We start from the raw sequence: 19,435 nt of genomic DNA on the forward strand, positions 1-19,435 counted from the left end.
TACGGTATATATTTTTACTGGTTGTTAAGAGACGTTGTAATGTTGTTTGTGCACTGTTCCGTAAAAAAAACATAAGCAACGTAATTTGTGTGTTACTGATACGTACGTATACTTAAAGGTAGCCGTGTAACAGGCGCTGTTCGAAGAAAAAAAAGCATTTGCAGTATGTGTTTTTGTATGTTACCTTAACATTTATGTTACCATGTTTATGTTACCTTACGGATTCAATTAAACGTTAAAAATCCTCACGTGTAATACCTCTGTGTAAATATCTTATATTACAATTGAAACGCATACGGCTTAAAATCCGGTGCGGCCTGTTCAAGTACAAAATTGATTTTCTTTCTAAAATTAGAGCATGCGGCTTTTAATCAGGTGCGCTCTGTAGTCCGGGATTTACGGTAAATGTTATTTATACAGCACCTAATCACACCAACAGTCGCCTCAAGGTGCTTTACGTTGTAAGGTAGAACCTACAATAATACATACAGAGAAAAAAAACAACTATAATATGACCCCCTATGAGCAAGCACAGCGGGAAGGAAAAACTCCCTTTCAAAAGGAAGAAACCTGCCGCGTCCGGTTGGGATGAAAGAAGGAAGACAGGAAAAACAGATTTGTACACACACATACTTCATTTTACAGTTTAATGTAAACACACTGATGGCTGCTTAATTTACCTGGAAATGGAAACACTGAGCTGACAGCCCGACTCCTCCTCCCATCACTTTGACTGAGGCCTTCTCACTCTTCTCCCCTCCACTGCTTGTAGTTTCACATACTATCCTACACAACAGAGTCACAGAACTGTCACAAAGGGAGTATGGTACATAAAAGAACGGTGTACACACAGGTGTGCCCCTGACTTGCCTTGAGGAGACTTCATATCTGCTGTGGATCACATTGCAAGGAACACCTGCCACTGTGACTGAGCCCTGGATGTCTTCGGCTCTCTGACCAAGGTTGGAGCCTGAAATGGTCACCACTGTCCCTCCCTCGACGGGACCGGATACTGGGTCCAGCTGTAACACAAGAGCAAACTGAATATTGTGCATGATCAAAACTGATATGTCTCAGTGGCCAAGTTAGGAGGATAGAAATGAGGGACCAGCGGGGACATAAGGATGTACTCATGGTATGATTGACCCATATGTACTGGTTCCTCAGCTGGAGTTACTATCATTTACTTCTACATCTGATTAGCTCACAGTGAATCCCTGAGCATAGAAAAAGAACTAATGTCACCATAAAGCAAAACAGAGTGACATTGTAATGAATTAAAACTTCTTTTTTTTTTATCTCCTTGTAGTCTTTTGTTATTTCCTGAAGCAAGAATTGTTGCTGGGGGTGGCAGGGCAAAGATAGGGGAAACACGCTCTAAACTTTACCAGTATGCCAGCATGAACTGTGTGAACAGCAGAAGGTGAGCATGCACATATTCGCATGAGCAACATAACAACAACAATAAAAGTGGGGCTCATCAGACTGTTGGATATATGTGGGGGGTTTTAACGTCAGTTGTTATCTTGTATATTATTTTGAATGTAAATGGAAGAAATGAAATGATGAGGGTTTGGAGTCCGCTTTAATGCACAGGTGTTGTGAGCAAGCACCTCTCAACATACTGTGAGGAACGTAGATATTTGCCTTTAATGGCATAAAATGATAAGATTATGACACAGTAAATTTGTTTCTCTAGGCATCTGCTGAAGGTGGACATTATCTGTGTGCTCACCTTAAATCTGATTTAAACTTTGATTGTATGATAAAAAATCAAAACATATGAGACACATGTTATTATTCCCCCTCAGCAAATCACAATTTTTCAGTAGTGGAGAGGTCTGCATTTCCGTGTGATCCTGGGAGCCATTGTTTCTGGGGCATTAGCCACTCTTATGGTCTCCCACTGGCAAAACGAGCGATTCGGAAAACACAAATGAAGAGGAAGATTTGCAGCTCAACCACCTTGCCCGGAAGCAAGAAAATGGGAACCTTTCCTGGAACCCAGCTTGGGAAGGGGAACTTGAAGGCAAGTGTCTGCTGATCAGGCCTGTGTCCATAGGGCTTAATCAGGCATGCTTGAAAATATAACATAGATCATGCACCTTCCACATCAGGTGGAGGTTCATATATAAGTCATATTTCATGGTGATGAAATATAGGTAATGACTGAAAGAGTGCGGTCATGAATACAAGCAGATAAAATGAGATCAAATGGGCTAAGCCTCAGAGGTAGGGTGAGGAGTTGGAGTAGAGCCATTGCTCCTCCATATCGAAAGCAGCCAGTTTGGGTGGTTTCAGCATCTGGTTTGCATGCCAATGGTCTGGTTCTTCTACAGCGCTTTTCTACTCTACCCGAGCACTCAAAGCTCTTTATATAACTAATTCATTCATCCAATCACTTTTTCTAAGCTGTTAAGTGCTTATTCAGTGGTTACTCTTTTGTGATACACAGTCATATTTACATTATTTGTAAAGTACGAATGATTTGCTTTGGTACCTGGTCAAATTTAAGCTCTCCTCTGTCTGCAGCAAACTCGCAGGCAGCAGCTTCTCCCCCCTCGCTCACATGCATGCGCAAGTGCTGTGCTCAGTCACCTAGTGCCTGAGCTCAGATCATACCAAAATTAGGGGGAATTTATGACTGTGCACTATTTGTTTTGAATATTGTGTGTAGTTTTTGTTTTATACAGTTGTCAATAAGGCATCTAACTATGAAACAAATTACACTCCAAAAGACTCCGGGCTTCTGAAAAAATGACCCAGGCTTAAGCCCAGTAAGCCACCCCCCCGCGCTCCGCCGATGGTTGACTCCAAATCTCCGAACACTATGTCGATCTGAGAAAGCAAGACCAAGACAGCGAGACAAAGACAAGACCAAGACCAAAGTCCGTCGAGACCAAGACAAGACCAAGACCACGTAAAAGTGGTCTCGAGACATCCAACTCTAGAACTGTGTCCATAGAACAGTTCATTCTAAGATCCCCCAGGAAGAACTGGAAAGTGTGGCTGGAAGCCTGGTTAGCCTGCTGCCATCACAATCCAGCTTCAGATAAGTAGAAAACAATGAATTTACATTGTCAGTTATGTTAGTTTTATGTTAAATGAGAGTTAACAATGCCCCATGTGTGACGAAAAACTTTTTGGTTTTCCTTTCAGCCCTACTTAATGAAAGTGAGTAAAGTGTTGGAAAGAAGGTAGAAATATCTTACAAAGTGGATGACTGGTGCTGGGCAGGTGTGCTTGATCTCATCGGTGCAGGAGTCTTGGTACACACAGTGAGAACTGCTGGCCCCACCACACCAAACGCAGCCATACTTGGGGTCAGCTGTGCGACACCGGCTGCAGTCTGACCGCCCCACCGAACAATTGAACAGAGTCACTGAAGCAAGAGAGGGTATAAAGTAAACAGAGAGCACTATAGTAGTAAATATGAAATGAATGCACTATACACAAAACTATTGTACTCTAAACAACAGTTGTCTATAGTGCAACTATGCACAGCTATGCAAACCCACCATACAGATCCTCAGCGCTGTCAATGAGGAAGTTGTTTTTTCTCCTCACATTGATTGTGGTTGGGTACTCCTCCAGCGAGACCGAGTACACATACTGAAACAAGACGAGCAGTCAAAAAGAATAATGTGTACAAGGTCGTGTGATGCAAACCATGTGTACAGCTGTTACAGCGTACGTCCAGTTATCTGGTTGAGAGCTAATGAAGCTCACTGATGCAAAAACAGGCTTCGTTCAGCACATGTCCCTCGTTTATTGGTGTAACATAGGACTAGTTGTAATGTTGGCTGTGCTAAACAGGTTATCATTAATAAATAAGTATTTATAAATCATCATTTAAAGGCAGCTTTTTATTGAAACTGGTGTACAAACACACACAGGACGTTTACTCAGTTACACTGAGACAGACAATCAGAGTAGTTATCAGTCTTTCAGACTTGCAGTAATCTGACCTGATGCGGTTGGCAGGTGATAAAGAAGACTGATGGCTTTGCAGTATCCGGCTGCACTGAGGCATCCACTACCACTGACTTATTCTCAATGTCCAGTACACACTCGTAGTTTAAATCTTCATCCTGAATGTACAGAGTGGACCCACAAATACATTCCAAAATAAACACATTATTAACTTATGTGTCCTGGTATCAACACAAAAGAGTTTCTAAAAGTGTTTTTGACTGACAAAGTGAAACAAATCTCAATTTTAAAATATGTAACAGAGAATATATGTTGAGATTTAAGGATGAGACAAACCTGAAACAGGTTTAGGTATTGTCCCACCAGAGTGATCTTCCGCTCAACATTGACAGGGAGAAGAGGAGAATCCTGAACTTTCTCGACACACGGGCATTCCTGAGGACACGGCAAAATCATTTACACATACAGACAATATAGCCATTTATAGACCTGCACATGCATCCTGCCCTCAACGTTTAATGTTACGCAGGCACCTGCTCATTTCTTTTTTCTTTCACTGAACATCTATAAGAACTAAAATCTTCAGGGTTAATAAAATCCTAATTAATTCTCCAGCTCTGGACATTTTTGTTTGTTTGTTTATTTTTTAAAGTTCATATTTTTACTCTGATTTGGACAAATTTGATATAGGCAATGGGTAAAAGGTAGTTTGGGACAAGCCACATTCTACTTCCATCCACCAAACTAAGAACAACCCCACTAAACTGTCCATTTAAAAAATAAGATGGTGCCCTTACTATAGATAATGATGTATATTATGGATAAGAATTCTTCTGTTCATCTTTGAAATACAAGCTGTCAAAGAAAAGTAAATCCCATAAAAAACGTTGCTGTCCTAGAAAAAATGCAAACAAAATATAAAACTAAGAGAAACAAAAAGACGATAACCAACACAAAGACATGTCCCACAATGTAGCATAAGATGTATGAGTAAAGCACAGGGACGGACGCTTAGCTTGTAGCACTGTAATATCATGCTAGTGCTCAACAAGTTAACAGCTATGATATGATGATAGACAATCCACTGAACCTCAAAAAAATTCCAGTAATGTCAGTCATTGCTGGTTTGGCACCTTTTGCAAACCACCTAGAGTAAAGCTTTAAACCTAAACTTGGGGTGGCTGTAGCTCAGGCGGTAGAGCAGGTCACCTACTAACTGGAAGGTTGGTAGTTCGATCCTAGTCTGTTAGGAAGAACTTAGAAAAAAGTGCTTGTGCGAATGGGTGAATGCACAAGTTGCGTACTCAAGATAGAGTAGAAAAGCACTATATAAGAACTATTTGCTTACCTAGCCTTATTAAAGGGTATTTTTTGTAGATGCAATTTGAGTTTTTTGTTTTTTGTATTTATTTATTTACACACACACACACACACACACACACACACACACACACACACCTTTCTAACCAAGCTAGCTACAGTTGGCTGACAGCTCTTTCTTCAAAATCTCCTTTTGGTAGTAAAAATGCTAATATTGAGGCTTTAATAGACAGAAATCAGTGAGTACGAGCAACTTAAGCTGTCTGTTCAGCTAAGCAAACTGCCAGATACATGTAGCTTCACAGTGCATGGCACTGATTTTTTTTACCTGTCAACAGGAGACAAATAAGCCTATTCCCCTAAATGTATATTTAGGGGGTTTAAGTGGTTCCTCTTGGTGACTTGTGACAGTAGTTCTTTTTCTGGCTTTGGCACTCACCAGAAAATAAGAGTCAATTGTAGAATCAGATTGGGAGTTCTCTCCAGAATCAAAGCTGAGGTCAATATCTGTTTCAGGTGATTGTGTCAATACAAATGTCGGAATGACAGATGAACTTGTTGAGACCACCTCACTCTCTGGGTTCGTCGACCTGTTCAGCCACAGTGGTGAGTCATTCTCTTGAGTTTTGGAATCTCTTGGGTCTGATAAAAGGGTTACTTCGCTGGAAGCGCTCATGCTCATTTCAGAGGAAGATCCACCAGATGGTTCAAAAGAATGAGAGTCTGTTTGGTGACTAGTGCTGCTGGGTAATGGAGTGACTGTGTGTCTTTGTGTGATATTTAAGCTATCAGTGAGCTGATCCTTTGAAAAACCTCTGGTAGGTTCATCAGTACCCTTTGTTGTTCTTCCCACATCGAAGAAGCCAATGGTGGTGACCTCAGTGTGCTCCGTAGAGGTCCTGACAAAGGGAGAAGTTGTAGGGAGGCCAATAGGTGTGATGGATTCAGCATTGGGGGTTGTTGGTGGCATTACTTTGATTGTAGTGGTGGGGACAGCTGTAGTGGTGGGAGCAGATGTCTTTGTGGGTGGTGGCTGTGTTGTTGCAGTAGTTGTTGTTGTAGCAGTCGGGACAGTAGGAGGTGGAGGGGTCAGTTTTCTGCTGGGTGTTGGTGTGGTGGGGGTTGGAGGTTTGAACTTGACGATGAGGAAACACAAGTGAATAAGCAAAGGGGGGAGGGGGAGGGGAAGGGAAAAGAAGCATGGGGAAGACAAATTAGGATAAAACAGAAGGTGAAAGCAAAAAAACATTAAGGAGTAACTTATGAGTAACATAAAAACATTCATGGTAAACCAAAAAATAGAACAGGGACAGTAAATAAAAAAATAAACAGAACTACAACAAACAACAGAAAATGCATGCAAAAATTGGTATGTGTGGTGCGAAAAGCAGTATGATAAATGCTCATAAAACAAACAACACTCTTAGGCTATCCGTTTCCCCTTATAGAATCTATATGCACAGCACAGTTAAAAGCCCTCTCTGTGTCGTGCAGACTCACATTTTGGTTGTAGATAGTCACTCCTTCGGTGCAGACATGTTTATGTGTGCAGACATGCTGGTGGATACACCAGTTACACCCCCAACGACTGCTGATACACCCTTGGCATCTGGGAGAGAACACAGCAATGTTAAAAAAACATGATCGCAATCTCTGAAAGGGCTGTTATGACAACAATCAGACTCTTTCACACAACCCAACGCTACATTACACTTACTATACAAACAAAGAAAATAATCATTGTAACTGAAACATATAAAAATTATTATGAATTTTTCCAAGCAATTCCTATGGAAATATCGGGTTAGGGCTATTTCTGTGACCGTGCAGACTTCACTGAAAAATTTCTGTTACAATGCACCAACTAAACAAGTGGCCCAGGTGGTGGACTTCAAAGAAGTATACCAGGAATAGCTACTTAGCCATAGTGTGTCCAGTTGTCCATGTCCGTATCCACAACAGGGTTAATTAAGCCAAAGTGCTAACAATTGAGACTCAGACACCTAATGTGCAAACAGGCATTCTTACTGCAGTAACAAGCTGAAAACACCTTACTAGCATCTAATGCATTTCGCCAAATTAGATTTAATAATGTGAGTGTGTGTACGCATGTGTCTTGGTTAGAGAGGTACTCACGGCCTGCGTCCAGACAGCTGCTGCACCAAGCTGCAGTTGTAGAAGGTGAATTCTGTCTCTGCTACCGTGACATTTATGAAGCGCAGCGATAAGGTAACCATTACAAACTCTGCAACAAGTAAGCCAGGACACGTTAGCTTCAAGTTGACTGATCAATAAATCAAAAATGTGCACGGAGTAACTACATACAAATTCTTTGAAATTCTCAGTGAGCGACTGGAGGACACTATTTGAGGGCAGCCTCAACTTTGCTTTTACAAAGAGAATAGTAAGTAAAACCTGAATATATGTCATGTATCTTTGTCATCTGACACTAGCTATTGTTTGCACTTTAGAAGGAAGTAGCTTTCACATTGCCACTTAGAAACAAATACATGCAAGTTGTGAATCAGTCCAAAAACACTCCAGCCACTATTTACAACAGTTACATGAGTGGATGCAACACCCACCATCTCCATGGCTAATAGGGGGCAGACTGCTGGCATCAGGGGTGGAACATATCACACCAGCAGTAGTGAGCAAAGCCGGTGTTTCTGTATACTGGAAGAAGCAAGAATAGGCCTCGCCTTGTTTTAGACTGGGTAGGCCTTCTACTGACACTGTAATCTACATAGGAAAGGACAGTATGAAGAAAGAAAGGAGGAAAAGAGACAAAGAGGGCATTTCATTAAAGTAAATGGTTACTTTTTAACTCTACCCACTGAGGGTTTAATTCAAGAACTGGAAACAACAACGTAATCTTGTGCTTCGATCTGCTGCCCCTTTCCCCCTGTATTACATCAGTTTCCTCTCCACGGCTGATATTGTAGAGGCTGAGGTGTTGGATACTGAGACACTGCTGTGTCTGGTTGAAACTCCACAACCAGTGACCCTGCTCAGATCCTCGCTGGCACTCCCACCGCTGACCACAGCTGAATAATGTTACATGTAAGAAAATCGAATAAGATCAGAAAAGAGAATCATGGCCACAGTAAAGATGCATTTACATCTCCCTATATCTTAAAGGAAAATTAATATGATAATAATAATAATACATTTCTTACCGTCCCTCCAGGACACACCAGCCACAATAGGGGTCTCTGGCAGACAGACAGGACTGACAGTCTAAGTGATCCCCACATTCTGCCACTGGACGTTTCTCTACCTGAAATGAAGAAAGAAAGAAGAAGTAAGGCTAAACTAGTGAGGTGATTAAAGTAGATAACAATGGCACTAATGTCCTATGAATCCTATGAAGTCTTTAAAGTGAACCAATCTTTTTTTATATATAAAATCTTCAGCTTCAAATAAAGCAAAAATTGTTCATATGTGAACATGGATAATCATGAGTAAGTCAATAATCTTGTGGTAAAATGTGAATGCTTTTTATAGGCATATGGCTTTACAAAGATTTTAACTTGCATCAGAGTCCCTGGGAACTCATCAAACTGGCAACCACAATGTAATAACTTGGACTTGATAATTGGTTTATTGCATTACTGTGGCAAATACTGAAGAGGTTGTCTTTGGTTTTTAATGTGATAATTGCTTTGCTTTAGTGAAAATGGAAATAAAGACAAATTATGGCAAAATGACATAAAAACAATTCTTAAATATTTAGTTAGCTATACATGTAATCTTTAGCTAGCTAGTTTGAATGTTATACTCAATATTTGTTTCAGCTTGTAATGACAGTTTTATTGTGTTTATATTTCCTTTTTATTCACATCAGACTACTAAAGATGGCTAAGTTGCTCATTACAAAATAAATCTGCCATACTCACCGACACGTACGAAGCGAGATATTTAATCTCTAGCTCTCTAATCTTAGCTTCACATTTAACTATGTTTGTCTCAGTAACTATAATAACAGTGTTATGGCCCTTTGTGTGTCCTGTTTCTTCAAGCCAGACCAATATGAGTCAGTAGCTAGCTCGGCTGACTAGCTAACAAATATTTACACTGGCTGCTCGCCTACAAACATCTACTGGACATTTAATTGAGTTCAATCCACTTTCAGTTTTATTTATATAGCAACAAATCACAACAACAGCTGCCTCAAAGCACTTTATATTGTAAGTTAATGACCCTACAATAATACAGCTAAACTTAATCTAACTAGAAATTCAAGCACTAAAGATAGGTAACAAAAAGTAATACTATTTATTGACGCAAGGCTGATGCTGTACTGTGTGTTTTTATTTATGTACTTTTTTAACTTAATGCAGAAAAAGAAGCTTGGATTTAGGAATGCTAATGCTATCTTTGTCACACATTACTATGAAAAAGAAACTTTAGGAAGTAGGAGCTCTCTTATTTACATATTGTCTTTTATCCCTTTTATTGTTGGCATTGGTTAACCACATAATTTTTTTTCTAACTACCATAAACTGAACTTCACTTTTCGCATGCAAATATACCAGCAGTCTCTTGACAAATGCAATGTATATGAGGAAACTGGAACTGCCTCACATGTGTATGCTAAATGTAACTTCTGCTGCGCTACATTCAGGTGCTCCGTGGTGTCGGACTGACACAATCAATTTTGTGTATAGACTTGCAGTTTCCCCAAGTCCATTTATCAGCATCTATAGCTACCCACACACACTCTGTAGGGAGTGTGCCAACACAATGGAGGCCACTTTCTCTGATCAATACCATTGTTAAAAGCGACTTTACACCTCCTGCAGACTGTTGTACAACTCACAGTGGGGTTAGTGACTTTTGACCTCAACAGCCAGCTGGCCTCAGTGTTTTCTTTTACTCTTTGGCTTATATTCTGTTATCCTCTTTTATTAGTGAGAGAGAAACAGCTTGAGGAAGACGCAAAGCCTGAAAAACTCTGACAAACAATAAATAGTGTTGACGATGGATTACAATCCATGTTCAGTCTTGTGTATGGAGACATCTGGTTGAGTGGTTGAATGGGGATACTCAGTCAAAAAAAAAACAAAAAAACAAACCCTGCAGCTGTTGAATATTTGGACTTAAAATATGGGAAACCTAAAACTATCCTAAAGTGTTTATAATTCATTGTAAACTTACCGTGGTTTTGGTCATGATGTAGATATGTCCTCCATTCTGATCCAACAAAAGGTCACTGTTAATGGGAGAGTTGGGGTGGATCGTTGTGTTCTCGTATACCTCCACAGTGCCATCTCGGCCAAGATAAACCTGGACGTTTATAGCAGAAAAGCACAAGACATAGAATTCGTGGTATACATGACGTAGCAAATATCAGTCCAACTCAATTTGAATTTCCAGGACAGAAAGGATGAGCGTGATCTATTCCCCTCACTGCAGGACTAAACTGAGACAGGCAAAAAAATAAAAGACAAACGAATACCTTCTTCAGCGTACAACTCAAACACAAATCAAATCAGACTTGCAAAGGAGCGCAGTAGAAGTGGGCATGAATGTGATTATCACACAGTCAAATCTAATATGAAGTACAGGAAGACACCTCTGGCTTAAGCAATTCCCAGGCATTCAAACTCTCATGTTACTTCATGTTAATGAGATCACTGTGGACAGAATGGAGAATCAGTTATCCCATTAAGAGGATGCACTCAACACATAATGGCATGGGAAGCTGCTTTGTAATGCTCTGTGACTTTGGAACATTAAAGAGATGTGTCCATCATAGAAACTTTTTTTAAGCTGAAAATGGCAGGCCATCTCCTGGAAACAGCTAGCTATGAGCAACAACCTGACTCTAGCCTACTGCTCCTTAACAGTAAATCAATGTTCCTCCATTATTTGTCATTTTACTATTGCTGGGATTAAAAAAACCCACTTCCAGGATAGCGACCAACACCATCCCGTTTTGACTTTTATTTTGAAACTTCTGACATAAACCAATTCAGGAACACCACTGCTCTTCCACTTGCTCATTCAAAACAAGGAAGTTAACCATCAAGACGTCCAGGTGACTTGTATCTCCACCACGCTAATGCTTCTTTAAGGTATTAAGTGGCAATCATCAGGCCTGAAAAACAAAGCCAATACTTAATTGCCCAGAGCAGCATCTAATGCGCACTGAAGGCTGTCTCTGAAAGCAAGTCAATCTCCAAAGAGCTCCATGTCAAAATATCCAACATCCATCTTTAAAGTGTCTATACCTAATTTTCCCCCTTCTGACACCAATAAGGGAGATGTTTTTTCGTAATCACTCACCCATTTGTTAATACTTAAAATTAGGGCTGTGTAGCCAACACCTGTCTGATGGGACTCACTTATCTCAGCTATTTCGTTCACTGAACTGGACCTTTTGACCGTGTTTGTGGTGGATCGTTATTAATGGAATTATCTGACAAATATCACGGCCCTCTGTGTGATGCAACCTTTCCAAGATGCTTTGGCTCCACTTTAGTGAAATTCTAGTCTTTTAGCACCAATTAATAGGTGTCTGTGTCTGTCTATTGCAGTAGACAGCTGTAGTCAGCCCTCAAAAATATGTTCACTTGTGGCTCTAAAAACCAAGCCAGCAAAGAAATCACAGACACTGTTTCTTATTTTGCACTTTTGCACATATTCAACTCTGTATATTTTATATATTTTATTATTATTATTATTATTATTATTATTATTTTATTTTATTTTTTTACTATTTAATTTGTAAAAATGTGTATACACACACACACACACACACACACACACGTAGGAAAATATTTAGTATACACATCCAGAAATGCATACACTATTATATATTGTACATATATTTATTAGTTTCAGGTTGGCCATTCTTGTATTTTGCTCGTTTGTGTTGTTGTGTTTGCACATCTCTGTTGCTTGTGGGGCTCGCACACAAGAATTTCACTCGCATGTGCTGTGCCAGTGTGCCTGCACATGTGATGTGACAATAAAAAGTGATTTGATTTGATTTGATTAAAAATGTCATTATTCATTCAGAATTATACATCCACTAGCCCATCGTCTTCATAAGATAGTTTGTACAGTGAGTCCTTTCCTAATTCTGCGACAAGTTTTCATACCCTGAGACTGTTATTTACTCATTCAGCAACACAATCCTTATAAATTGTCTGAAAGGAGAGACTATAAGCCAAATTAAGCACCAACTGTCAGCAGAATTTAAAGAATTCTGAATCTACAGTCATGAAAAAAAATGTACCCACTCTTCACACACCTATAACTTAATAACAAATAATCTAGTCTTAAAATTAAATGAACAACCCCAAAGAAGCCTTAGGTGAGAGGTGAAATCTATTCAAGAAATTGATACAAGTCCATTGACCTTTTTTACACGCTCCTTAGACAATCTGTTTGGACAACAACACGTATTATTATTTTTAAAAAGTGTTGTTTGACAACCTAAGCACACCTTTACTCCTTCCGTAGGAAATAAGAGGGTAAGTAGCACCTAATCAAATGCACATTAATGAATCATTAGCAAGTGTGAGCATCTCTATAAAAGCAGAGGTTTCAGCAGTTTGCCTGTCTGAAGAATTTATGTGTGTGGGTAACACACTGCTAAGGAGAAAAGACATTGACGATGATCTTAGAGAAGCAATTGTTGCTCCCATCAATGTGGGAAGGGTCATAAGGTCCTTTACAGACAAGGTCAGATTGTTCATTGCTCAGGCAAACTGCAAGGAGCCAGAGAGCTTCATCTCAGACTATACAGGTAAATGTTGAAGTTCTTAACAGCATAATTAAAAAACTGAACAAATATGGCTTATTTGGAAGAATTGCCGCAACAAAGCCTCTTCTCTCTAAAAAGAACACGATAGCACGGCGTAGATTAGATTTGCAAAGTTGCAAATTTTATAAACAGAATAAATATAATTACAACCTGCGTGGATGAAAAGTACTGTACTTCCTGCACTCGAGTTCCTACATGTTCAGTGTGGTTTTTGTACCAGTTAAACAAGGAAGCAGTAAGATGGTCGTTGTTATGTTTTCCATTTTATGCTTCCATCCATAATGCTCGCGTAAGCCAAACAACCTCCAGCTCTAGCTCCACAGTTAATGTACCAATGTAAGAGCAGTATCGATTGTTTTATTGAAACCTTGGTGTGAAAACAAATATGCGCAGTTAGGCAAATGCAGAAATGGTCTTTTAATTCCAACAAAGCAACGCAGGTAAAGCCTGCTGACTACAACCACAAAAATCAAGTCAGTTACACCAATTACAGACCATCAACATATTACTGCAGTATTACATTTAAAGTGGGTCACCAGTTGTCAACCTCTTTCCTCTGAAACACAAACACGCGCTCAAATGGAGTCCCATATCTGGATGCTGTGGAATTTGTCCTGCTGTGATACGCTAATCCTGTTACAATAGCTTTTTTCAGATGACTACGTTGAGTGCAGCTTTGATCTGCTACCTAAAAGTACTAAGTCTGGCTCTGTGTCTCACTCTCTCTAGTTGACACAAGAACACACACACACAAACAGAGCAAAACAGGTTGTGTCTACAATCCTCTTATCTTGATCCCTTCATGTAACTATCACATCTATGCAGATGTTGTTCAGAAGGTAGAAGCGTTCTCTTTTCTTGTTTTGTTTTGTACAGAAGAGCTGAAAACATCACTTAGACTTTGATAAAAAGTCTAAGTGATGTTAGAAATCTACTCTGGACGAAACTTTCCAACAAAAACCCCCCCAAAATAAGACCCTGTCTCCAACATGTTGCAGTGTGCAGAAGAAAAAGCAAACCCGTTAAGCGTGGGATCACAAAGGTATGCTAGCCTGTGTTTGTTGGAACACTGTGAATGCTGGAATGATAGGAATCTTCCAGGCCGGAGTCACACAGTGATGTAGAAGTATATGGGAACTGGCGTGGACTTGGATTAAATATCTTTGAAATTGGATTTGTGTGTTTCAGGGTGTTTTATGTGGTGTAAGGTGTGTTTTGCTGAGATGTGAATCATAGACAAGTTAGAGCACAAAGGCAGGCCTGCGTGGACACAGATCCAGTTAATCCCTGACACTTATGTGAGCGCGATGAATGAAAAATTAGACCACCGGGTTAATAAGAAACTGGTAGAAATATTTCCATGAGTCAGGGGTTTCTCCCTGCCTCCCACTCTGCGCACCAGGGGAGGCTCTCCAAGGTCACACAGAAACAAAAACTAAAAGTCTGAGCTACCTTATGAAGGGTCCCTTTGGAGTCTCCCAGGAATGCGATGCTATGTCCATCCCTGACACTGACTGCCACGGCGGTGAGACGGGCAGATGAGGTGTGCCATGCAGGTTTAGCTTTCAGCGGTTCCCTGTTTGCCATTGGACTTGGGGTGTGGTCGGAGCCGCAGGGATATGCCTTCAGGGTATTCTAAAACATGTGACGGGATAGAGAGTTTGTCTTGCTGGTTCATCTTCAAATAAACACAACAGAGACTTTTATTGCTACAATTTCAAGCTACATTTAAATTTTTATATCACATTTCAAATACAGCTATTATTTTTCCCTTGTTGTTTTAAGTCATGCCAAACATCTAAAGCTTTAGAGCAAATAAGTTTATATTCCCACTGTTGCCTCAGAGCCTCTGAATCCTCTTAATACATCGTAAGAGGATTGCACCATAGATTAAAGCAGACTCATTCAGAGACATGGTCTCTCCTTTCCTTTGGCTTTGCAAAGCAACCACTCCAAATTCCGCTTTTCCACTAAGTCTCCAAGCTCTGCTTCTAGATAATTGGCCCTGGAGGAGGAGGAGGAGGAGGAGTGGGTAGAATGAGAGATCTTTTTTTAGTTTGCTCAGTTTGTTTATTAAGAAAATAATGATAACGTTTCATCATTGCTAGGAGGGGAACTTCATGATTTAATACAACTTTATCTTCCCCATTCATCTATTTCCTTACTTTCATTTCCTCCTCTTTTGCACTATATTCCACAGGCTTTCTCTTCACGTCTCTGTTTCTTCCCCTCTCTCCCTTTCTATTTTCTTCTGCCCGTGGCTTTCAAAAGAAGACTCGTCCTTCCTTGTCAGAGCTCATTAAGCAGTTTCACATATGATTCAGGGGTAGTTTGGTTTATTGATCCCTAACGATCCCATTAAATGCTTCTGTGGGCTGGCAGGACCTGAGCAGTTTGCAGGGCAGTGGAGAGGGTCTCTGAATGGCTGCAGCTGGGCAGAGCTACTCCTGGGGCTTTAGAGACCTTAGGGTTTTTTTTAACAAGGACCTCATTACTTCACTTTCATCCATCCATTATATGTAGTCACTACTTCTTCTTGTTACTACACTTAATCTTACCAGTCCTGTCATTCTTCGTTACATGGTTGTATCTGTTTTGGCTTCCGCTGAACACTTACATCAAATTAGTCGATATAGCTGAGGTATGGGTCGACATCAGGGAATAAGTCCTTATGATAGAGAGTTTTAATGTATCTACTGTGAGGCTTTCCTGCTATAACTAGCACAAAGCATTAAGGATGTTCTCTCTCAGCAATCTGAAAGGTTCACATGAGCATGCAAAGGCTCAAAAAAAATATTTGTTTTCACGGGAAAGATCGACATCAAAAGCAGGTCAGCGCTTAATCCCCAAAACATTTACTCCTGTATTCTTACCACGGGCAGGTTGGCACAGCTGGACTTGACCTCATATTCTATGTAGGCCTCTCCTGTTCCCTCCCCCCGCCCATCTTTGGTGTAGCAGAGGTCACGGGTTGAGTTGATGTATCTGTCCAGCTCGTGTAGAGAGAAAATGCACAGAGCTGACTCATGTGAGGGATTGTCGTTTGTGGGGCTGGTGCTGGTGGAAAAGACTCCTAGCAGATCCTCACCCTGCAGACCCGGCCCGTGTCCCACCTGTTCCAACAAAGGCACAGAAAAAGGGTCAGCGTAACCCTGATGAACACTTATTCTTCAGCATACTTGTCACACTTACATGTTTCAGATCATCAAAATAATTGTAATATTAGACAAAGTTAACTGAAGGAAATACAAAGCACAATTTTAAATGTTGATTCTAGTTATTTAAGGGAAATAAATGGGGGCCACCAAAAATATTGGGGTGGCAATTCTATCACTAATAAATAAAATGGTTAAAATAAAATGGTTGTGATGCAATGTGAAGAACCAACAAGATATCAGGCACAAGTGTTCATAATGTTTTGACTCAATACCTGGGCTGCCTGGAGCAGATTGTAACTCCTAGGTGAATGGGACTGTGATAGGCAGACAAGAGGAATTTCCACATACGAATAGTAGGAAGTGTCTTCCATGCACACTCTGGCGACATATGTCCGGTAGTCCCTTGATGGTGACTTGATGTCACGGCGGTAAAATAAGAAGTACACGTACGTGCCCCGTGTGAACGCTGTCACAAAATGATGATCATACTCCGAAAGACGCCCAGCCACAGCTAGTTTAGCTGTCTCTTCATAGGAAAAGATGGGTTTTAATGAAAGGTGGCGTGTGGAGATGGGTGGGTGGCTGGCGGTATAGCCCCGACCAACATACATCACAGTTCTATCTCCGCCACTTGGCCGCACTACCAAACCAACTGTTGACACTGATGGATCATTGGCTGCAACATACTGGGTATCCACAGGCCTCTCGGTAGAGAACAAAACCTCTCTGACTGACCTCAGGCTACGTTTCTGGCAGGTGCCCTGGTGCACACTGCCACATGTGATCAACTCCAATGCTTTAGGATCCACCAGCAGTAATTTGTTGTGATTACTGGTTCTTCTGGCTTGGGGACAATTTGTGTCAGTGACTGGGGGCAGGCATTCTTTGCTGTCGATTACAGGTCCAGTGCTCTCTTCTTGCTCCAACCGCAGTCCATCTAAGCCATCCAGTTGGAAAAGGTGGTCCCTGGCCCCCACGTACACAGTCCCCGCAGAGGGGTCGGGGTGGAGCACCAGGTGCTGGAACTCAGTGTCATTACGGGAAAAACGGGGGTAGGAATGACCATAGACAGTGGCAAAAATGGTGAGGATGAACAGTAAGACCAGGGTGGAGTTCCCATGTAGCATGGCAAACACTCTGAGGATGGGAAAAAAGGGTTAAAGGCTTGCACTAGCGTATATTTAAGATTGAACATCAGCATTTAATAAGGCTAAAAGCTGCTTCCATATAGCTAAGGAAAGTGCAACTTAAGAGTTTTATAGAGCTTAGGTTTAACATCAGAAATATTACGTGTTGAAAACCTCTTAAGAATTTAAGCTAGCAAGAAAATGCTCTTTTTTCTAACTAATGCTGATTATTCCAAGCATGCACACAGTTTAACTAAATGCCTTCAAGTAATATCCTGTACCTTTCTTATGACAGTTGCCGAACATGACCAAAGCCAACACCAAACGGACCCACTAGCAGGTATTATGTCTGAAACAGGATATTCCTCTTTGCCACACTAACAGAAATGGGCTCTGTATTATTATGTGTCATTCCCCCTATTTATACCATTACCTGTATACATTAATATAAAGCTAGAACAGCAAATGAACTATTTATTTATCTTTGAGTGATATCTGCCCAACTGAAATTTGTATGAACAAATTGATTTGGGTCCACTGGGTGCAGACAGGTTATTAACATCTGACAGCACATTTTTGGTTTTAGCCTTTTTAAAATGGTGCTTTGTTCAGAAAAATGGGATCTCACCATTTATGTTCTCTGTTCAGCTGAAGAAATTCTTCACCTTATCATCCAGAATTATATCCCCATCCTTTCATCTGTCTGGACAGCAGCAACACATGGGATATCCAATCTGCACACAAAGCAGGAAAAGAATGGCAAATTCATGACATACAGAAGCAAGATTTAAGGTGACTCTTATTCCCCCTCTTGAAAATGTCATAGCACCAGCGTGTAAGATTACTTGCATAGCGTTTAACTCTGTCGCTGTGCAGAGTGCATTTAATGGAATCGAAACGCCAGCAGCCACAGTATCCCTTACCATTGGAAACATTCAAAACAACTCCTATCATTTCCCATTTCCACAGCCATCACTCAACACCTCTGAGGAAAGTGGTGTATGGACACTGAGAGCTTTCACATTACAGATAAAACTCCTTCAATTATTGAACAGGTTCCCCAGACCTTTCACTGACCCTGGAAAGGGTCATATAGAATTAAACAATTCCTCTGTACAATAGTGCCTCTTTCCACCTTTTTTTTTTTTTTTATCCTAAAGGGAGAGTTTATGTTCATGATAGCTACTATAAACACATCTAGTCTTAACAAAACATCAATAATTTGAAGCCTCGTAACAAAAAAAAAATTTAAACACTAAAAATGTATAGATTCTAATACACAAGTATAAGCCCTAAACCAGGGATATGAAGAATACTGAAACTGAGCACTGGCAAGTATTACTTCTGGCCAAACACACAGCATAATGACAGACTCTGAAAAATACGAGTATGATATTAAAAAAAATGCAATTTTGTGCAGCATTACCTTGAAGTGCAAATAGATTTCTAAGAGATTAGACATGCAGTGCCATCTCACCTAACTGTCTACCCCCTGGGGCTGCAATCAGGACAAAGACAAGGGAGGTGGGAGGGGAGGGGAATCTCTGGGAATGGGTGTGGATCTGTGCGCATCTCTGCATAACCAGAGGCCATCCAGGAGCAGGTGCGTGTGTGTGGTAAGTGAGTGAGTGTGTCTCAAGGCCTCCTCTTTACTTATTCATGAGCAGAATAAGAAGTATTATAAGGAATAACCTCCACGCCCACTGTCAAAGGATTTGCGTCCGGTTTATGATGCACTATACACTAATACTATACACTGTGTGTGAGAAGCCAACGAGTACACTCTATTAAACAGGGCTCAAAATCGTACAGACATGGGAGGAATAGTCTTCATGAAATATGCATATAAAACAAACAAATTCTCATGTTTTATTGATTCACACTGCCTACAGCCCTCACATCCATGTTGTTTTCAATCAGGTAAGCAGCAATCCTAAAAGTAAAAGGCAATGTGACCAATGGGCGACGTCAGGAGTCCAACAGTTTTTGGCTACTGAATGAATGGTTCTCAAATAGAACTGTCCAGTATGACCAGTGTCACTGTTTGGTGTTCATGCATGTGACGGATTTTCTCAAACATCTGAAACAGAAACTACAAGAAACTGTGGATCATTTTCCCA

General features: G+C 40.6%; 1 protein-coding gene across 2 annotated transcripts in view; it reads right to left on the minus strand.

Annotated features, from left to right (window-relative positions):
* Nucleotides 1–19,435, minus strand: part of plxnb1a (plexin b1a) — an 82,585-nt gene that overhangs the window by 25,761 nt on the left and 37,389 nt on the right. Inside the window, exons 2-18 of one of the 2 annotated variants that reach the window (XM_004570004.3) lie at nt 17,944–18,049; nt 16,461–17,325; nt 15,904–16,143; nt 14,483–14,665; nt 10,414–10,542; nt 8,433–8,533; nt 8,168–8,300; nt 7,839–7,995; nt 7,390–7,498; nt 6,754–6,862; nt 5,693–6,388; nt 4,270–4,368; nt 3,969–4,091; nt 3,519–3,612; nt 3,213–3,382; nt 871–1,022; nt 681–786 (exon numbers count right to left, since the gene is read on the minus strand). In XM_004570004.3, the coding sequence (XP_004570061.3) occupies nt 681–786; nt 871–1,022; nt 3,213–3,382; nt 3,519–3,612; nt 3,969–4,091; nt 4,270–4,368; nt 5,693–6,388; nt 6,754–6,862; nt 7,390–7,498; nt 7,839–7,995; nt 8,168–8,300; nt 8,433–8,533; nt 10,414–10,542; nt 14,483–14,665; nt 15,904–16,143; nt 16,461–17,315 (3,456 nt within the window). In that variant the 5' untranslated portion in view covers nt 17,316–17,325; nt 17,944–18,049. The remainder of the gene's footprint in view (nt 1–680; nt 787–870; nt 1,023–3,212; nt 3,383–3,518; nt 3,613–3,968; nt 4,092–4,269; nt 4,369–5,692; nt 6,389–6,753; nt 6,863–7,389; nt 7,499–7,838; nt 7,996–8,167; nt 8,301–8,432; nt 8,534–10,413; nt 10,543–14,482; nt 14,666–15,903; nt 16,144–16,460; nt 17,326–17,943; nt 18,050–19,435) is intronic. The other variant, XM_012924356.3, reaches the window with a different exon arrangement.

Source organism: Maylandia zebra, linkage group LG20 (assembly GCF_041146795.1).
Source record: "Maylandia zebra isolate NMK-2024a linkage group LG20, Mzebra_GT3a, whole genome shotgun sequence".
NCBI classification, from domain to species: Eukaryota; Metazoa; Chordata; class Actinopteri; order Cichliformes; family Cichlidae; genus Maylandia; species Maylandia zebra.